The 12,064-nt window shown below is 70.6% G+C and overlaps 1 protein-coding gene across 3 annotated transcripts; it reads right to left on the reverse strand.

Moving 5' to 3' along the window:
- Positions 1-2,576: 2,576 nt before the first annotated feature.
- On the reverse strand, positions 2,577-8,502 carry KCNN1 (potassium calcium-activated channel subfamily N member 1). Of its 3 annotated transcripts, none has more exons than XM_072845252.1 (9): positions 8,443-8,502; positions 7,507-7,941; positions 7,344-7,439; positions 6,835-7,253; positions 4,442-4,583; positions 4,239-4,349; positions 4,002-4,129; positions 3,202-3,271; positions 2,577-3,097 (listed from the first exon to the last, which is right to left on the reverse strand). In XM_072845252.1, the coding sequence occupies exons 2-9, from the start codon at positions 7,882-7,884 to the stop codon at positions 2,825-2,827; spliced, it is 1,617 nt and encodes a 538-aa protein (XP_072701353.1). In that variant the 5' UTR covers positions 7,885-7,941; positions 8,443-8,502; the 3' UTR covers positions 2,577-2,824. The 3 variants fall into 3 exon arrangements, with proteins under 3 accessions (XP_072701353.1, XP_072701354.1, XP_072701352.1); XM_072845253.1 differs by having other exon boundaries at positions 6,835-7,139; positions 8,289-8,499; XM_072845251.1 differs by having other exon boundaries at positions 8,289-8,499.
- Positions 8,503-12,064: the final 3,562 nt, after the last annotated feature.

Below are 12,064 nucleotides of genomic sequence, written 5' to 3' on the forward strand. Positions count from 1 at the left end.
GGGGACTCCGGATCGCCGGGTACTTTCTGCACCGCCACGACGCCAGGAGGCTCAGGGTGCGGGAGGGAGAGCCCAGGCGCTGCAGGACCCTCTCGGTTGGGTATCGTGGGTCCCCAGGGCTCTGTGACACCCCGTTCCCGTGGTTGTCCCCATGGGAGTCACTTACACCACATAGTCCGGGACAGCGCGTGGCCGGGGCGCCGGCCTGGGGGGGACGGACCCGGCCCCCGGCTTCTCCTTGGCTGCGGCAGGGGGGACCCTCCCCGGGGGTCTCCCCAGTGGCATCACCTCGTCCTCGAAGGTGACGCGCCTGGCTCGGGCTGGTGGAGGCTTCAGGACACAAGGGAGGGGCGTGAGGCTGCGCGGCCATCGTACCATACCGGGGGGGGGGGGTACGACCACCCTGGGCTGTCGCCACTCCCGGTGACGGCAGGACTCCGGGGGACCTCCCGGTGCTTCCGAGCCACCTCGCATCTCCGCAGCGGGAGGGACAGGAGGCTGCCGGCCTGGCAGAGCAGCACCATGAGGAAGCCGAGAGCGGCTGCCTGCGCCCCGGCCAGGCGGCAGATGCTGGCGAGGAGGGGGCCGTGGCACAGCCCCAGGATGGCGGCGAGCAGCCAGGCCAGGCCGGCCACCCCCAGCCCCCCCAGCACCCGCAGCAGCCTCGGCCAGGACTTCACGGAGGCGAAGCGGGGCCAAACACCTCCCGCCCAGCCCGGGGGCTCAGCACCCCCGTGCCCAGCTCCGTACCCGGCAGCCCTGGCTCTCCAGCGGGGCAGGTGGGCTCAGCCATCGGCTCCCAGCGGCTTTGGGGTGATGGGGGTCCCCTGGGTGCATCCAGCGGCTGCTCCGCTTCCCTGCCTCCGGGCTGAGTCCCGCTGGAGGAGAAGCCTCAAGATGAGCAGGGGTGGGCGGGAGCAAACCCCGCAGCAAGCTGACACGGGTCACGGCGTTACCAGCCCTTTTCGTGTGCCTCAGTTTCCCCCGCAGGGCACACTTGCAGCCCAGCCCTGAGCCGCCTTCCCTCCCCGTTGCTTGCCGGGGATTTACGAGCGGCCACTGACACGAGGACCCATCAGCGAGCTCCGACCGTGTCCCACGGATGTCACCTCCCCTGCTGTGAGCTCCTCCAACCTGTCCAAGCGCTGCCACCCCATCCCGGCCTGTGGGCGAGCGGGAAAGCACCCGCTGGTGGTCCCAGCACCCAGACCGGGCAGGAGCAGGGAACTGCTGGAGCCCCTCTGGGCTGGAGGAGGGGAAGGGTCCCCGCTGCATCGCCGCCGGATGTCCCCACCACCACCAAGGACCCTGTGGATGCTGCTGGACTCGTGTCAAGCAGCCCCGCCGTGTCGCCCCTGAGCTCCGCGTCCCCCCCCGTCCCCACGCAGGACAGCGTCCGGCCCCCGAGCCCCCGCCGCCAGCATTACCTGCCCGTCTCATGGCGGGACGCGGCCCCAGGGCTCACCGTGACACCCTCGGCCGCCGTTTGCCACCGCCGCTGCCCGCGGCAGGCACCGGCGGTTAAAGATTAACAGCAACGCGCCACCCCAAAGCGTTGGCATGAGGCCCCGCATGGGCAGGATCCGGCCCCTGCCCACCCCAGCCTTCCACCGGGCTACGGCACAGCCTCCACCCTGCCCGGTGCCCACCGAGGGCCGCATCCTGCACCCGCCTTCTGCGGGGCCCCGGCACCGTGCCACGGTTTTGGCTTTGCAAAGGGTTACGCCTGAGCAGCACCAAAATCCTGGGGCTCCGTACGGGGAGCCCGGGGCATCCTCAGCCCCATCACCCCCCATCCGCTGCTATGAGCCCCCCCAAACCTGCCCCAGCGCCGGCAAGCGGAGGGCTGCAAGCTCCCAGCCCTCTCAGTGCACCCCCCGGGGGGTTTGGAGCCCCCAAGCCAGCCCCATCCTCCCCCCCGTCCCCCCCGGGACCCCATCCCACCCCTCCCATGGGGCAGGGGTCCCGCTGCCGCGAGCAGAGAGCGACGCATCCAGTTCAGCCTCCTTTAATGTGCGCCTCAGCCCCCTGCCCCCCCCCGTGCCGAGGGTCCCGGCTGGGGAGTGGGACCGGTCCCCAGGGGTCCGGGGCCGTGGGGGTCCCGGGGGAGGGTCCTTGCCCACCCCGCTGGCAGGGGGCTGGGCTGAATATTGCATCCAGGAATCTCACAGCACTTTACAATGGTTGGTACCGTTGTGTCCCCCCCCCCCCTCCCACCCCACCCCCCATTTTACAGATGGGGGAAACTGAGGCACAGAGAGGTGACATGACTTCGCCAAGGTCACTTCGTGGCAGAGCCAGGAACATAGCCCCCCGCCAGATCCCCCCTAAATCCTCAACGCCGGGGGCTCAGCCCTGCTCTCCCCACGGGGGTCGGCCCCCCCCCCCCCCCGCACCCTCCAGGCAAGACCCCACGCATCCCCTCACCCTGTCCCCAACCTCCACCCCCCCACCCGGAGGGGCAGCCCCCAGCCCCCCCAACACTCAGGGCTCCTGGCTTCTCCCCCCTCCTCTTCCCCCCAGCTCCTGCCCCCCAGGGCTGCTCCATCCCCCCAGGGCTGCTCCATCCCCCCCAGGGCTGCTCCATCCCCCTGCGCACAGCGGCTCCTGCATCCCCCCCCCCTCCCCTCCAAAGCCCTCCTGGAGGTCGGGGCTCACCTCCCACCCAGCCGGGGGGGGGCATGGGAGGGCCCGGGGGGGGGCTCCAGCCTCACGCCAGCACAGTGAACGCAGGAAATTTATACAGGGCTTTACAGAACAAAGCTACTGAAATCAGCCACACGATGGCCAGACATAAGAGGGGCCCCAGCTCCCCCCCACCCCATCACCCGCTGTCCGAGGAGGTTGGGGGGGCGGTGGAAGGGGACCTGGGGGGTCGAGTAGGGGTGCAAGGGGCCGTGGCGGAGCAGAGACGGGGGGTCCAGCTCCCCAGGAGCTCGCGCTGCTGCTGCCCCAGGGCTTGGCTGACCAGCCCCGGCAGCGCCAGCAGGCTCAGCCCCAGCGCCTCCATCTTGCTCTCCAGGGCGCCCAGCCGCTTCTCCAGGTCCTCGTTACGCTCCTGCAGCTCCGAGACCATGTCGTACATGATGTTCTGGGTCTGATGGGAATTGGGGGATAGGCCGGGGGGGGGGGGGGGTGTCTCAGCACCGGGAACCCCTGCAGCGGGGTTCTCCCCGGCCCCCCCACCCCAGCACCGCTCACCTTCGCCAGGTCCACCAACGTGTTGGCCTGGTCGTTCAGCTTCCGCTGCTCCATCTTCACGCTCCTCAACCTGGAGAGACATGGGGGAGCAGGGTCAAGGTCAGCAACACCCCCATGCAGCCCCCCCCCCAGCACCCTGGCATGCAGTCCCCCACCCCACAAGCACAGCATCTGCCCCTCCATCCTTGCCCCAGACAGCCCTGGGGGGGGGGGGGGGGGCTGCGTCACCGTGTCCCCCCCCCCATTTTGCAGCGACGAGCCCATGCACACGGGAGCAGACGGAGGAGAGGAGCAGCCCCGCGGGGCAACTTACTTCTGAGCTCTGCAGGGATGGGGCAGAACAGAGACAAAACACAACAGCAGGTTTAATACCACCACGAAGAGCGCAGGGACACGACAGCAGCCGCAGCACGGCCCACCCCCCCCGTCTCAGTGTCCCCCCTCCTCCCAAGCCGGGTGCCCCTCGGTTCCCCCCCCCAAAGCAGGAGGCACCCGGGGGCTCGCAGCCCCCAGCCCTGCTCCCTGATGCGGGTGAAGCCGGACAGCAGACACAGTCACACCGAGCCTCATCGACCGGGTACCCCCGGGGATCATCCCAGCATCATGGGGATCCTCACCCGCCGGGAAAGCATCCCCGCAGCAGGGACGGGGACAGGGGACAGGGGACAGGGACCACCTGGCTCCCAACCCGGGGGTCCAGGCAGCACGGGCGCAGAAGGGGAGGAAGCACCCGGCTCTCCTTCCGGAACCACGATGGGAAAAACCTCCTCGTAGGAAGCAGGTAAAGGTTTGGCACTTACTGATGGATGGCTTGGAGGAACTTACGCTGGTGTTTCCGAACTTTGGCATGGTCGATCTTCTTCACCAGCTTGGTGTGTTTGTAGATGAGCCACGTTTCCCTGAGTACGTTGGCAGCAGCATTTTTCACCTGGAAGCAACGGAGCACCGGGGTCAGGGATGGAGATGGCTGGGCCTGCACCCGTGTCTGACGGGGCTGGGGAGGGGGGCGGCACGGGGTGGGGTGGGGGGTGTCTTACCCGCTTCGTTAGCTGCGTATCCATCATGAAGTTGTGCACGTGTTTCTCCGCTTTGGTGAGCTCTAGCTTTCTGGCAACGACGGCGACAACCAGAGCGGTGCAGCCGGCACCCTACAGGCACAGAACCCCGCGGTGAGGGCAGCGGCAGGAGCGGGGGGCACAGAAGCCCCCCCCGCCCCCGCCTGCCCCCCGCAGGCACTCACCATGATGCCGGTGAGCAGACACACGCCCTTCCCGCAGTAGGTGTGCGGCACCATGTCCCCGTAGCCGATGGAGAGGAAGGTGATGGAGATCAGCCACATGGCCCCCAAGAAGTTGCTGGTCACCTCCTGCTTGTCATGGTACCTGCCCGGGGCCGAGCGCAGCCGCTGTCACCGTGCGGTCCCGGTCTCGCCACGTGCCCCACCACGGTGCCACCGGCTTTGCCACACGATTTTTAGACGCTTTCCCATCCGGCGGCTACAGCCGGGAGAGTCCCCAAGCTCCCAGCTACACTGCTGGCACACAGGGGCCCAAAAAAGCTGGGGACACCCTGGGGACACTCTGGGGACACCAGGCATGGCCATTCCGGACACAGGCACCAGGGAGGTAAGCCCCGGCGTGGCTGTGACCCCCAGGAGTGGGGCTGGCTTGGGGGGGCTGCTGGATGAGGATAACGAGGTGACGGGCGCGGAGCAGCAGCCCCCACGCACGAATGGCAGCGACCTCCATCCTCCAGATGCTCCCCCAGAGATCTCAAAGCACAGGACGCGGGTGTCACCGCCGGACATCCCATCTCTGCAGAGTGGGGGACGGTTGCACGGATCCGGCCGGAGCAGAGCACCCCTCACTCCACGAGCCCCCGGGGGGCTACCACAGCAAGCCACCCCCCAGGCAAGCCCAGGGCTACGAAGGGCCCTGAGGCCACCGCAGGCGTCACTGCGGGGGGAACGGGGGACACTGTGCTTTGAGATTTCGTGGCCAGCGTCGACGCCACGAATGCAGACGGCTGTGCCCCCCGACCCCTCCCCGAGAGACCCCCAGGCACGGCCCCCACCACTTGCCGGGACGAGCCCGGCCGGGAGGCACGGAGCAGTGGGGCCGGGCACTGGGTGCGGCCAAGCCAGGCAGCAGGAGAGGGGCATGCGGGGAGCAGCGGGGAGCCGGGAAAACCGGGTGCCGGGGGTGAGAAAAGGGAAGGGAGGAGATGGGAGCAAGCCGGGGTGGACTCAAGCGTGCGGCGAGGAATTTAGGATTGCTGCGTCCCTCCACCCGGCCCCCTGGGCACAGCCGCGCAGTTTGGGCTTGGAACCTCAGTCGGCACCGAGGGATGTAGCGGGGCAATGCCAAGGGGGGCACCTGCACCCCGGGGTGGGCCGGCAGCGAGGGCTGAGCCCATCCCCAAAGGGCCGGCAGCCCAAGGACGTCACCCCATGACGATGCTCCCTGGGACAGCGGGGGCTGCGATGCTCCCCGCTCCTCTCCGTCCTCCCAAGGAGCACCCAGGACTCCTTCAACGCACCCGAACTACGCACGCTAAGGAGGGGAAACGCCGAGCAACAGCAACAGCCAGAGCCGAGCAAAAGCCCTTTGGAGACTCAGCCGAAGCCTCCAGTTAGAAACAACAAGGATCCAGCGGCTCCTTCCCAGCTGCTCCGGCTCAGCTCCGCTCCTTGCCGGGGTTTCCCCCTCCGGGGCCACCCCAGGACCCGCAGCGATTCCTGCAGCGAGCCCACCGCTCCGAGAGCGCCCCGAGAGCCGGGGCAGAAGGACCCGTGCTCCGGCTCCCCGCACGCTGCGATGGGACCCCCGGCTCGTGCTCGTGGCCGGGCTGGGCACCGTGGCCGCCCTGGCTGGGGGGCACGGGGGGGATGGAAAGCAGCTGCTGAGGTTCCAAGTGGAAAAGGGTTCCAGCCCCTTTCCATGACCGTGGCCTCTTTGCTCTGGCCTGGGTGGTCCCCCCGGCCCCCCCAGCCTTGCTCCCCCCTCCCGCCGGCTGCAGCTAATCCTAAATTCTGGGTAGCACAAGCCTGGGGTGGGGGGGACGTCCCGTGCAGGACGCGCTGTCGGTCCCTGGGGTGACTCACAGTTTGTCCCTGCGAGCAGCAGAGCGGTCAGGGAGGGAAAACAAGAGCAGTTAATGCGCGTCCCGGGGGAGCGGCTGAGAAGGGGCGAGCACGGGCAGGGCACCGGCGCGGGCATCCCGGCCCCGGCATCCCGGCAGGCGCAGCTGAGGAGCACGGGCCACATCCTGCGCAAGGGCTCGGTCCCCTCTGTGAGACCCCCAGCTCCTCCTGGCCAGACCCGCCAGCAGAGAGGGGGTCCTGCCACATCCCGGGGGGGCCACGGAGGGGCTTGGGAGAGGTCTGGGGACAGCCCGGGGGTCCGGCCGCCCCCACCTCGCCTCAGCAAGCGGTTTTGGTTTGGCAAAACCATCGTGGCCACCACCCGGGGCACAAGGGTCCTGCTGGGGACGCTCTGCCTGGAGAGCGGGGACCTCTTCTCCAAGGGGCCTCTTCTCTCCCGCCGGCCCCCCCGGGGTCCGCACCGTGTGTCCTCAGCTGCACCCCAGCCCCGCACCCCCACCCAAGAGCTCCGGGGAGAGCACCCCACGCACCTCTCGCAGACGCGGACCGTCCAGGCTGCGATGATCCAGGAGGAGATGCTGAAGACCAGGAGGACGGTGCCGGGGCAGATAGTCATGAGGGTCTTCATGACGAAGCGGGTGTTGAAGTTGATTTTGTTGAGGGCACCGATGCTGCGGGAGGAGGCGTCGGTGAAGAGCTTGCTGTGCAGCAGCATGACGCGCCCGATCAGGTACAGCCGCAGGAACATGGGGATCGAGAGGATGATGTCCACGTCGGCGTCGGCCACCGAGGCGGCGTAGGTGAAGGCCAACCGCGCCGTCCAGGTGAAGAGGTACTGGCCGGGGATGGGGTGGATGGCGCAGACGATCAGCTCCAGGGCGATGAAGAAGATGCGCTCGTAGGTCATGGCGATGCGCCAGTCGTCGGCGCCGTTATCCACCATGAAGAGCTGCGGGGGGACAAAGGGGGGGTGGTGGGGGGTGGGACCCCCCGGGGGTGGCGCGGCCCTGGTGAGCACCCACCGGCGGGTGCCCCTCACCTGGATCTCCCTGGCGTGGTACATGACGATGAGCCCCAGGAGGATGACGGTCGAGAGGCTGATAAGGCATTTCAGTGCAAACGAATACGACGACTCCTGCGAGGGGTGCGGGCAGCGTGAGCCCGGCCGGACCCCACCCCGACACCCCCCCCGCGCTCCCTACCTTGGTGTAGACCCCCCAGGACAGCTCCGTCTCCGTGACCATGACCACGATGCCGAACATCCCGAAGATGAGGGCGTAATCGCTGAGGCGCTTCCGCTTCTCGAAGAGGGCTCGCCGGTGCCCCAGCTTGTACCCGATGTTCTGGTTCCTCCGGGGTCCTCGTCCCCGTTCCTCGGTCGCATCCTGCCCCGGGGCCACCGTCGGGCCGGGATCCGGACCCCTGGGCTGCTCCGGCCGTGAGACCACCACCTCGAGGCTGGGGGGCCGGCGGGCCCGCAGCGGCTGGCTCTCACCCTCCAGTGGGTGCAGGGTGCAGGCAGAGGCGCTCAGGGGGCCCCGGGGCCGTGCCACCCCCCCATTGTACCGGCAGCCGCTCATGGCTCTGGCGGGGAGGGGGCCGGGCGATCCCGCATGGCTCAGCGGCGCGGGGGCGACCTGCGGGAGAGGGGACGGTGGTCGGGCGGGGGGCACGTGGGTGGGGGGTCCCCGGGGAACCGGCACCCGCATCCTCGCCCTGCCCGGCACCCGGCGACGCCTGACGGGGCACGTGGCACCCATGTGCCGGCCTCGACCCCGGCGGGGACGTGTCCTGCCCACGGGGGACGTGTCCTGCCCACGGGGGACCTGCCGCCGCCCCCCCCCCCGCCCGGGGCTCGGTGCCGCCGCAGCCCGGCCGCCCCCTCTGCAGCCCCCCCGGGATGGCAGCGAGGGCAGGACGGGTCCGGCCCCGTGGTGCCCCCGGTGCCGGCCCCTGCCCGCGGCCCCGGGACGGCTCCGCTCACCGGCTGTAGCTGCGCGTCCCCGCCGCCCCCCGACGTCCCCGCCGTGCCCGGGGCTCCCGGTGCCGGGACGCCCGGCGGGTTCGGCTCAACCCCACCCCGGGCCCGGCCCTGCCCTGCCCTGCCCGGCCCTGCCCTGCCGGGCCCTGCCCGCTACCTGCCGCCGGGCCGGGCCGGGGCCGGGGCCGGGCCCGCGCCGCCGCCGCCGCCGCTGCCGCCGCAGCCCGGCTCGGTCCCGGGGGCGCGCGGCGGCGGGACCGGAGCGCTCGGGGGCGGGGCGGAGGCGGAGCGGGGCGCCTGATTGGCGGAGACCGCCCACGCCCCCCGTGACGAGCGCCACGCCACGCCCTTCTCCACGCCCCCGAGCGCTGGCCACGCCCCCTCAGCGCCCCCGCCCCCTCCGTGCGCCCCCAGACCCCCCTGCTGCCCCCGCACCCCCGCACCAACCCTGCCCCCCACGGCCGTCACCCCCGCCCCCCGCCCCCCCAAGCCCCCTCCACGCCCCCCACGCCCCCTCCCCGCCCGGCCCCCCGTGCACACCCTTCACCCCCCAATGACACCCCCAGCGCCCCCCGTACACGCCCCCGCCCCACCCCCACCCCTCCCGCCTCACTGCGCTGGTCCCCTGCCCCCAAACCCCTCCTCCCCATGCACCCCCGGCACCCCCATTCCCCCTCCACCCTCCCCACGGCCCCGAGCGCGCTGCCTCCAGCATCCCCAGCACCCCCAGTACCTCCCCCCCCCCAGTGCACACCCCCAGCACCCCCATGACCCCCCCGATACCGCAGCAGCTCCCTGCACCCGCGGCCCTGCCCACCCCAGCCCCCCGCACCCCTCTACCTGCTCGGGCTCCCCCGGGCCGGCCGGGGGGGGACTCGGGGCGTTAGGGGCTGCGGGGCCGGGGCTTGGCACAGGGGGTCCGGGGGGCCGGGTGCCATGGGCTTCCCTCCACGCCTGGCCAGAGAGGAGACGCGGCATTAGCGGGGTCCCCAAACCCCCCCAGCCGCAGTGCCAGGGACCCCCAGAGCCACCGCACCCGGCCGAAGGTCCTGCCCTGGCACCGTCACCCGGGGGGGGGGTCACCCTGTCCCATGTCCCCCCCGTGCACCCCCTGCCTTGGGGGGCAGCGGCAGGGCCGTGGGCAGCAGCGGGGCCGCAGGCAAGGGGGGGGCTGCCGATGCTGCACCGAGCCCCGCCGTGGCAGCCAGGGTGGGCGAGCGGGGGCTCGGCAAGCAGAACCGCGGGTTTTGGGTGGGGGTTTGTCACCAGGCCATCAGGGGAACGCAGGGCAGGGCCGGAGGGGCACCGGGGGTCCGCGGGGAGAGCCCCCGACCCTGCGGCCTCCGGCTGCGGGGCCAGGGCTGGGCTGCAACGGGGGAGACGACAGCCCGAGTGGTTCCCCCAGCCCCGCTGCACGGGTGGCCCCACAGAGCCAGCGCAGCCCCCCGGCACGAGCAGCCCCATCGCACGGGGGGTCCCATGGCAGCGAGCACAGACCCCCACTGCAGAAACAGCCCCGTTGCAGCCAGCACGCACCCCCAGCACAGACCCCCAGCACGGACCCCCAGCACCGGCGGCCCCGTTGCACAAACGGCCCCATCGCACGATGGGCTGCGTTGCACAAACGGCCCCGTCGCAGCCAGCACGGACCCCCAGCACGGACCCCCAGCACGGACCCCCAGCACCGGCGGCCCCGTTGCACGACAGGCCTCAAAATCGCCACGCGGAGCCCACGGTGCCAACGGCACCGGCAATGCCGTCCCGGTCGGAGGGCCAGGCCGGGGCAGGTCGTTGCAGGGCTCCTTGCACGGGGGAGCTGGGGGGTCCCCCAGCCTCTCCCCCAGCCCAGCAGCAGGGCTGTGCCCCCGGGGGGAGGGAGGGGGGGGCAGCTCCCCGGATTTCAGGCCTCCGAGCGCCCGAGCCCTGCTGCAGCCCATCCCGGCTAAAACCCCCAACAATCGGCACCGGTACCCCCATTGCAACCGCCGCCACCGTGCCCGCGTCCCTCCCGGCACAGGGACACCCGGGAAGGGGCTGCCGCCAGCAGCATCCCCCCACGCGTGGGGGGCAGAGCAGGGCGTTGGGTCCCTTTCCCCGTCCCCCGAGGGACGCAGCGGAGCCAGGGAAGATGCTTTCCTGCTACCTACGGGAGCAGAGGCTGCGTGGCCGGGCTCCAGCACCCAGCTGCTCCCCGGTGTGTATCCGGGGCCGCTGGCTCCCCTCCAGAGCCAGATCATTTTCTCTCCATTCTGCCAAATTTATTGCAGGAAAATGGGCTCCGATTTCTTTTTAATACTTGGTTGGGGAGAAAAATACGCAGCGGGCAGGGCGGAGGGGAAGCGGTTTCCCAGGGCTGCCGGCCCCAGGCCCCCTTCATCGCAGAGGTGCCGGAGATGCCGGAGGCGTGCCGGGGCCTGGCAAACTTTTTGGCATCTCGAATGGGGTCTGTGAAACTGTCCCCAGAGCCCTCCCAGATGGATGACAGTAAATATTTTATTAACCATCGCTCCGTGGTCGTTTCACTAATAGCTTCTATCAATGGCAACGTAAATGGGCCTTATTAAATCTTCTCCCTGTCAGGACATCGATAGGGACGCCTCTGGCAGGATTCAGCGCTCAGAGGGTTGATTAAAACTGCGAAGCCCTGAGGGGTCCCTGTCCCCTGCCCCCATGGGGACACCGTGGCCGCTGGCTGCATCCCCAAGGATGCTCGGGCGGGATGCGCAGCGCGGGGGCACCGAGCGTGGTCCTTCACGGCCCCATGGCGGGGACGAGGACACGGCAGGTCCCCCCCGGCCGGGGCTGCTGGCCACAGCCGCCGTACGTCCTTGAGCGACGGCCCCGAGCGTCCCCGCTCTCGGCAGCTCCCACACCGGGAGGTTGGCGGCGATGCAGCAGCAGGACGCCCACCGCCGCAGCCCCGGTGTCTCGGCACGGCCGCAGGGTGCTGCCACCACCCCCGCAGCAACGCTCCGGGCTGGGACACGGGGACCCGCGAGGTCTCGTCTCCCCGGTGGGGTGCGGGGGTCCCCGGAGAGAGGCGGGGGGGTCTGCCCTGGGTGGGCACGGGATGTCACGGGCTTTAAAGAGGAGCTGGCTGGGGAAGGACCCTCGGCTGGGGAGGGATGGGGACGATGGGGACCGGGCGAAGGGGTCCCAAGGGGGACCTCGGCTGCGGCAGCACCCCTTTGCCCCTGCCCGAAGGAGGGACGTGGACGGGGGGGACATGGTTTAACCCCCACAGGGCCGGGCTGCAGCAGCCCCCGGTGCCCTGGGGGGGGTTGTAGGGTGCCAGCGGGACCCCCTGCTCCCCCCCGTGCCCCGGAGCAGCGATTCTGCCTGGGAGCAACTGCAGAGGAGGAGGGTGCGGCTAAAAATAGAGGCGGGCAGCCGAAAGGCTCCCGGCTGGTGATTTATTTATTACCCGCTCTCTAATTCCTGCCTGGGAATCGCGGTCCCGGGGAGGGCGGGGCAGGAATTTGGGGGAGCTGCGGTTGCTGCCGGGGCCATGCCTGCAGGCCCCACACCAGCAGCCGGGCAGTACGGCCACGGTGCCGCTGCCGTACCGGGGAGCAAGGGGCCGGGGAACCGGGGAACCCCCCCTGCCTTGGTGCAGGGGATGGGGTGCTTGGGGTGGCGGGACCCGTGCCGTGCCCCCCAACCGGGGCTGCAGCGGCTCCCCACCAGCTGGCACGGGGGTTCGGGGCTTGCCGGGTGCACGAAAGGCGTCAGACCCCTTGCAGCCCCCCCCGTCCCCCCAAATCCCCCGCAGTGGCTCC

Source organism: Ciconia boyciana, chromosome 24, assembly GCF_034638445.1.
Source record: "Ciconia boyciana chromosome 24, ASM3463844v1, whole genome shotgun sequence".
Lineage (NCBI taxonomy): Eukaryota > Metazoa > Chordata > Aves > Ciconiiformes > Ciconiidae > Ciconia > Ciconia boyciana.

Bases quoted from the DNA above. Each gene is read 5' to 3' on its own strand.
- KCNN1 (XM_072845252.1), bottom strand. From the start codon at position 7,884: ATGAGCGGCTGCCGGTACAATGGGGGGGTGGCACGGCCCCGGGGCCCC. The intron at 7,440-7,506 runs GTAGGGAGCGCG...CACCCCTCGCAG, and splicing joins CCTGGGGGGTCTACACCAAG to GAGTCGTCGTATTCGTTTGC. The intron at 3,098-3,201 runs GTGAGCGGTGCT...AATTCCCATCAG, and splicing joins CGTTGGTGGACCTGGCGAAG to ACCCAGAACATCATGTACGA.